The following is a 7,854-nucleotide window of genomic DNA, read 5'->3' as shown; positions in this document are numbered from 1 at the left end:
CTTTCACAAACATATGCTATGTGATATTCTACATAGAGAACACCACTTTCACAAACATGCTATGTGATATTCTACATAGAGAACACCACTTTCACAAACAGATGCTGTGTTCTTCCTTTTTCTTTTTCTTGTCTAGTTGCTGTGTCAAGAACTGGCACAGTGGTGAGTGAGCGTGTGTGAGTGGTAAGGGTGGACTCCATCAAGCTGCATGAGGTCCTCTGTTCCTTCTCTTCTGATAGTTCTTTTAAAATCACTAATATTTAGTCATGTCAATATTTGTGCCAATTAATATCATAATATGAATTTTCTTATCTTGCAAAAATTGAGGGTTACACTGCTTGTTAAGCCATTCTGGAATTGTTGAAATAGGTGAAAAGGTGAATCATAATTCTTTTAAAATTTAGTATTGAATTCTATTTGCTAATAGGATTAAATTTCTTGATTTTTAAATTTTGATTCTCTCTTTGACTGATTCTGGTATCATGCCAATAGTAGCTTCATAAAATGAACTATGAATTATTTTCTCATTTTCTATAAGTCACTGCAGAACTGGTATTAATTATTCTTAAATCTTTGGTTTTTAACTTGTGGGTTGCAACTCTTTGGTGTCATATATCAGATATCCTGCATATTATATATTTATAATTCATAACAGTAGCAAAATTACTGTTATGAAGTAGCAGTGAAATAATTTTATGGTTGGGGGCCACCACAACATGAAGAACTGTGTTAAATGGTTACAGCATAGAGTGAGAACCACTTCTTTAAATGTTTGATGAAATTGTGCTGTTAAACCATATGGCCAATGAGATTCCTTTGGGGCTGACTAAAATTATGAATTCAGATTTTATGTACATAAACACAAACATGTAACAGTAAGGAAAGGAGGTCATGAATTTCAGAGGGAGGTGGGTGGGACATGAGAGGAGTTGGACAAGGGAAGGGTGGGAAGGATGTACATGCAGGACTCATGAGAAAAAAACCCTCTGAAATAAAAGCCAAGCTACAGGGGCATGAAAACATTCTATTCCACAGGGTGTAATTGTGTGTGTATATGCACACTCTGAGGAAATATTCTTCTGTAACATCATATTTTCACTTTTTGTGATTTTCTTTCTCTGTGTGTTCTTCAGCATGTGTGTGTATGGCATGTGTGTGTATGTGGGTGCACATGCATATCTACACCACAGGACTTCAAGTGTCATGCCTCATATTCTATCCCCCCTCCCCCCCACTTTCAACAGGCTGTCTGACCTGGAGCTTGCCATGGTCAGTAAATTGGCTTGGTCAGTGAGCCCTAGGTGATCTACCTGTCTCTGCCTCCTGGGTGCTGGGATTACATGGACCCCTCCCCCCCTTTAAAAACATGGGTTTGGGAATGAGGTACAGGTCTCTCGTACTCACAGCTGAGCTACCTCCCTAGCCTGATCTGTAGTGTTTCTGTTTCATTCCCCTTTTACAAGATCTACAAGATCTTTAGTGGCATCCCATTTCCTTCCTCATATACATAATCTCTCATTTCTTTGATATTCTTGTTAGAGGTTTGTCAATTTATTGTTCATTTAAAGGACCAGTTATTTTTACAAATTTTTTTCCTGTCACATTAGTTTCTATCATTTTATCGTTGCCTCTCCTTGTTTGGGGGCTGCTTCTTCTTTTATAGGTTACTTTTTAAGATTTTAAATTACCTTTATTAGTGTGTGTGTGTGTTGCGAGCTGGAGGAAAGCTGTGGGAGTCAGTTCTTACTTTCTGTCACGTGAGGGTCAGGGGTGGAACCTGGGTCAACAGGCTCCCTTTTTCTTCTCCACCCCACCCTCTTTTCTTTCTTTCTTTGACAGAGTCTTCCTATATATCTCAAGCTGACCTCAAACTCACAGTCTTCCTGCCAGACCCTTTTGTGTGCTATGATTACAGGTTGGCCCCCATACACAATTATCTGCAGTGCTCTTGAATAGCTTTTGAAAGGTTAGTATGTACTGCATATACAGGATATCATAATGTAGTGCTGGTCCAGTGTTGTCTTACCTAGTTCGAGGGAGACTCAGAAACCTTCCTCACCTCTGTATCTACCACCTCACACTTATAAGTGCCCTAAATGTTTTCTTTAAAAACATTAGTGTTATACAACCTTTGCCTTAACAATCAAGTATAATTTATAAACACAATATTTACCTGTATTTCTGCTTATCATATTTCTTTCTTTCTTGATATTTCTTTTATAATTCATTTGCTTACGAAGAAATTCTTTTGAGGTAGTCTTGTGGTCACAAGTCCCTTAGTTTTCTTCATCTCATTGTTTACTGGCTTGGCCTTTCATTGGACACAGACTATTCGTCTGACAGTTCCTTCCTTTCCCACATTTGACAGTACAGAGCCCTCCCTCCCTGCCCGCCTAGGTCTGCACTGCTCATCTGCTGTAAAGGCGCAGGCTTCCTGCTGATTTCAATGCTTGCCTTCTGTAGCTAAAGCCTGCTGTCTCGCTAATAGCCTCTTGGTGATTGCTGAGGTTACTGATCGAAGTTTACGTCTTTTTCAAATTTCAAGCATTTCAACAATTACTTTTTTAAATTCCATTTCAGGTCTATCATATTCCATCCGTCCTTCTGAATCTCTGACATGAAAACAGACTGTATTTTATCTCCCACAAGTCCCTCTATTTAATCTCCTTCTCTCTGCTGGTCAGCTGAGTAATCTCTCTCTCAAGCCATGGGCTCCTTTTGTCACGCTGCTGTACGGGCAGATGAACTCTTTTTCCAACGTTGTACTTTTCAGTTTTATAGATGTCACTTGGCTACTTTTAATATTACTTTTAATTTCTCTCCCTCAGCCATTTCTTTCCTTTTGCTCTTTCTCCTTCTTTCTTTTATCATCTCTCCTCGCTCTCCTCTTTCATCTCCTTCCCCCCTTCTCCTTTCCCATCCCTCTTCTTTCTTGTCTTTCTCTCCTTAGTCATGACAGCTACAGCACTCCGCTAGAAACTACGACTAACTGCCTGTCTTCTGTATGATGTTGATGATTATACAGTAAAGGGATAAACATCACACAGAGGACCTTCCTGCCCTCCAGTACTTTACCTATCTAGAGGTAATCGCTCTTGAGGATGTGTGCTTCTAAAGTTTTCTTCTTCATTCTATTTGAGTGTGTATGTAATCACCTAAGCCAAACTGGTATATAGCCCATGCTTTGCACATATATGGTGAACATCATTTCCTAGTAACTAATAGTCACTTGCCATACTGAAGTACTACATATTTCATAATTTAAGGAATTTTCTATTCTTGAACATCTATATTCTTTAATTTTTAACTCCTATAAGCAATACTGAAATGAACATTACATATGACTCTGTTTCTCATTCAGTTTTTCCTTAGATCGACTTCCAAGTGGGATCTGCTTTAGTCACGGTGAATGGCATGACCTGGTACTTTAGTAGCATGCCTCAGGGCCCTGGCTCAACTACAAACACCACAGAAAGGATGAGGAAGAAGAGGGAAGAGCAGTGTGAAGGCAGGAGTTTTCATTTATAGTATTGAAATTCCTTGCACAAACTCCTAATTTGTGTCACAATCAGTGGATAGATTTTCCTACTAAGCAGCAAAAATCAAATAAAAATTAAATAAACACTACATCATTGCTTTAGCTGTAATTCCTAAATTAGCAGGAGTGAACATTTTGAATGTTTATTGGCCACGGTATTTCTTTTGTGAGTTGCTTGATTATAATCTTTGCCTATTTTCCATTAAAATCTCCACAATTTTCCAGTTAATTTGTAGGCATGTAGTTAGGACTTTGGTAACAAAGATTTTTACAGAGTTTGAATCCAAATTCTTCTACTTATTGTGGGGCTTTGAAAAAGTTGTTTAATGTCTTTGCATCTTAATCTTGCTATATATAAAATACAAGGTGCTCACACTGTCCTTAGTATCTGCAGGTTCAATCAAGCACAGTCTAGAAATATATTTAGAGTTGAGATTAGTTAGATCTATCGATGTGGAAACTGTAAATATGGCCATACATATATAAGTTAGAAAAATATTTAGCACTTGAAAAGTATACTATAGGGGCTGGAGAGATGGCTCAGCAGTTAAAAGCACTGACTACTCTTCCAAAGGTCCTGAGTTCAAATCCCAGCACCCACATGGTGGCTCACAATCATCCGTAATGTGATCTGATGCCCTCTTCTGGGGTGTCTGAAATCAGAGACAGTGTACTTACACATAATAACATAAATAAATATTTAAAAAATAAAAAAAGACTTTAAAAAAGTATAAAAGTTGTCAATAATACTATATTTATTATTTTCATATGAGTAAAGATAATATGGCTTGATTATCTTCTATTTATATAGGGTTTTTTTGGTTTTTCGAGACAGGGTTTCTCTGTATAGCCCTGGCTGTCCTGGAACTCACTTTGTAGACCAGGCTGGCCTTGAACTCAGAAATCCGCCTGCCTCTGCTTCCCGAGTGCTGGGAGTAAAGGCATGCGCCACCATGCCCCGCTATAGTTTTCTTTTATGCCTTGGAGGTAGTTCTGTTTTTCATCTTTAAAAGAAATAAACTAGCCAGTCAGTGGTGGTACACACCTTTAATCCCAGCACTTGGGAGGCAGAGGCAGGCAGTTTTCTGAGTTCAAGGCCAGCCTGGTCTACAGAGTGAGTTCCAGGACAAAAAAAAAACCAACACAAACAAGAATATATATATATATATATATATATATATATATATATATATATATATATGCCTTCCAGTGAGTACAAAATAACTGAAGTAGCCAAGATGAATTATTGTAATCCTGCTCCCCTTTCCCAGGAGTGTAAGATTTTTAAAATATCTGAAAATTGGCAAGTTATACTATAGTTAGAGCTTATTTATGCTACTTTCTTCATAGATACAAACTAAACTATTTTATACAAGTAATAAGTCAAATAATGCTTGATAACTCGGTCCTTTACATACTTGGTATATAATTATGACCTTGGGTTTGTGATGTAGTGTATGCAGTTTTAAAGTTCCTATATTTGTTTAATGACCTAACAAGCTGTGCTTCCTTATAAAACTGTATTAAATAGTAAGGAATGGGCTGGGGTAGCTTAGAGGTAGAACATTTGCATAGCATACACAAGGGCCTGGGCTTGATCCCCAGTACTACATAGGTAAACATGACGGACACCATTGACTTACTGATGTTGTTGCAAGTTGGCTATCGGATTGATTAGATTGTTCATTTGAGTGGATTTCCTGTTTTGAGAGGACTCCACGATAGGGAGTAAATACTTTAATATTTCCTGAGTTTGAGCTATTCTTTTATCCCTGTAAATTCGTTTCTCATCATCTGTCCAATTCGTGCCAGTCCTCTTGCTTTGGAAAGATGAGCATTTTTTTGCTTTGCTTTTCAATTGGTGATGTGACTCTAGGGAGCAACCACAAATATTTATACGGACATATATCTAGACATATGATTATATTCATTTATCAATCTTGCATTAAGCCCAATTCCATACCAAGGGAGAAAACAAGTCAAATATACAGTAACCCACAGGTTGAGAACCACTGTCATAGCCATTGTAAGGTCTACAAGCGTGAGCTGGAGGGCTGGGAACGGAGGTGTGCCACAGTGTGAGAGGTTTTTAAACAAGATCATGCTGGATGCTGAGTTGAGAATGGCCTGAACAGGGCAATGGTGGAAAAGCACAGATCTCTTGTAAGACTATTGAAGCAATTTACAAGGCTGGTGGCTGGGAGTATGGTTGTGAAGGTGGTTAGAAGGGTACAGGAGAAGTGAAGGTCCTGTGTAGGTCTAGGGTTCTCTATAGACCCAGATACAAGAGTAAGACAGGAATTAGCAGTGTTTGCAAAGTCTCTAATCTGAGGAGTTAGGGGAGGTCGCTAGAAGAGCACGCTAGAAACCCCTTCATTACCTTAGATACAGAAAGAATGTTAATTAGAGTAGAGTGCAATGACATTTAACACTTAAACGTGCAAATGCACCTGAGTTGTCCTGCCACCACTCACACGTGTTCCACTGTATGCCTTTGCCTCTCAGCTCTGAACACTGGATGTGTGCAGTCTGCACTGTGCATGCCAGCATGCCAGGCAGCACCAACCAACTCTGCCCGAAACACTTTAGATCAGATTTAAAACCTTTGCCTGCTACAAATTAGTGTACATACAAGGCTTTCTGTGCTAGATTAACTTAACTATGAAAATAAACTTGTAATATTTTCCTACCATTATTCCTCACATATAAGTACCTAGTATATCTTTGGGTTATATAATATCAGGCAAACACACACATCCATCTCATTATTGTGAAATAATAATTATAGCATCTGTGTGTTTAGATACACATGTGTGTGCAGGTGCATGTGTGCATGACTGTAGGACAACTTTGAATACCACTCCTCTTCTTCCTCCTCCTCTTCCTTCTTCTTTTCTTTCTTCTTTCTTCTTCATTTTTGGAAACAGAGTCCTTTGCAGGCTTGGAATTCACCAGGCAGCTAGGCTAGCTATCTAGTCAGCCATAGAAACTTGCCTTTCTTTGCCTCCTCCACTGGCATTACAAATATGTACCACTATGCCTGGCTTCTGGGTACTGGGGTTCTAACTCAAGACAATTACTTTACTGACTGAGCATTCCCCCTAAACAGTATTTTCATCTTTAATAAATGGTAACATTACATGTATACGAAAATTGTGTATAAATAAATTTCATTATAGTTTATTATCTATAACTTTGGAGTGGTGTGTCTATTTTATATACCTGGGATGATGAAAATGTTTCTCAGGTGGAAGGAGCCATGAATGGAAAGTTTAAGAAGACCTGACCTAAGTAGTTGACTAACATGGCACATTCAGAAAATCACAAATTTGGTTTAGAGTGGCTCATATGTGAGTTAAGTGTGATAAAGTTGCTCAAAACTAGAAGTTTGTTTGTAATAATAACATTTTTAATGGCCTCTCTAAACAGAAATGCTTTGTGATGAATACATATGGTTGGAATTCAACAGCTCAGGACACTGAGATTTTTGCAAGAAAGTTGTATAATTGGTTTGCCTTTTTGAAGTTATGCTGCAGAATGACAGGATAAAGAAAACTGAGCTGAAAGTTGTGGGGACAGGCTAGGAGGTAAATGAAGGAGTTCCAGGGACATGGACAAAGACTGTCTGGATTCAAGCAGAAGGGTGTGGGGGCAGTGAGCAGAATCAGAAGAATCACTGGGCACAGAATGGAGAAATTTCCAGTGTGCATCATCGACTTGGAAGAGTCATTAACCTTCTGCTGGATGGGGCTTAGCTCAGATCTTTCCCTAATCTGTAGCCTGCCATTTTGTCCTATTGATAGTGTCCTTTGCCTTACAGAGATTCAGAAGATGAGGATGTTACTTAAACAAATAGATAATGGCCATATACTGCCTGAGATACAGAAGTCAGGAGGAGAGAGGGAGTACCAGTAAGGTAAGGTGAACAGAAATACTCAGGGACCAGGGTAATAAAATGGAGGGAAGTCTAGTAGACAGGTAAGTATAGAATCAAGGAATGATCTGGATTGGAGATATAAACTTATGATGTTTGGTTGTTGAATAAAGAAGATATAAGTACAGAGGAGAATGCTGAGGAGAAAAGTATGAGGTGAGAAGAAAGACAAAGGATGGACCACTGGACCACTTAAGGTTTAGATAGAGGTGATGTCTGCTATGATTCTCCTTCACATACATCATCAGGGTTAGTGAACTGAAATAAAACAAAGAGTAATGATATGGAAAAATTTTAAGAACTCGATGAATCAAGAGTGAGAGAGAGAGAGGGAGAGTGAGGGAAGGGGAGGGGAGGGAGGAAGGAGGGAGGGAGAGGGGGA

At 38.7% G+C, this 7,854-nt stretch overlaps 1 protein-coding gene and 1 long non-coding RNA gene across 8 annotated transcripts in view; one reads left to right on the top strand and one right to left on the bottom strand.

Moving 5' to 3' along the window:
• Positions 1–7,854, bottom strand: part of Agbl3 (ATP/GTP binding protein like 3) — an 83,237-nt gene that overhangs the window by 11,364 nt on the left and 64,019 nt on the right. For 5 of the 7 annotated variants that reach the window (XM_021164428.2, XM_021164429.2, XM_021164430.2 and 2 more), the window contains one exon: positions 5,182–5,410. The exons of 1 other annotated variant lie outside the window; for it this stretch is intronic. In XM_021164428.2, the coding sequence (XP_021020087.1) occupies positions 5,182–5,410 (229 nt within the window). Of the gene's footprint in view, positions 1–5,181; positions 5,411–7,854 lie in introns of those variants that run through there. One more of the 7 variants, XM_021164431.2, reaches the window with a different exon arrangement.
• The window catches only part of LOC110295982, a 23,219-nt gene that overhangs the window by 12,203 nt on the left and 3,162 nt on the right, over positions 1–7,854 (top strand). Inside the window, exon 2 of the long non-coding RNA XR_002378145.2 lies at positions 7,359–7,454. This is a non-coding gene — a long non-coding RNA (uncharacterized LOC110295982). The remainder of the gene's footprint in view (positions 1–7,358; positions 7,455–7,854) is intronic.

The sequence above is a fragment of the Mus caroli genome, chromosome 6 (genome assembly GCF_900094665.2).
Source record: "Mus caroli chromosome 6, CAROLI_EIJ_v1.1, whole genome shotgun sequence".
Lineage (NCBI taxonomy): Eukaryota > Metazoa > Chordata > Mammalia > Rodentia > Muridae > Mus > Mus caroli.
This window is presented reverse-complemented; position numbering and strand designations above follow the sequence as displayed.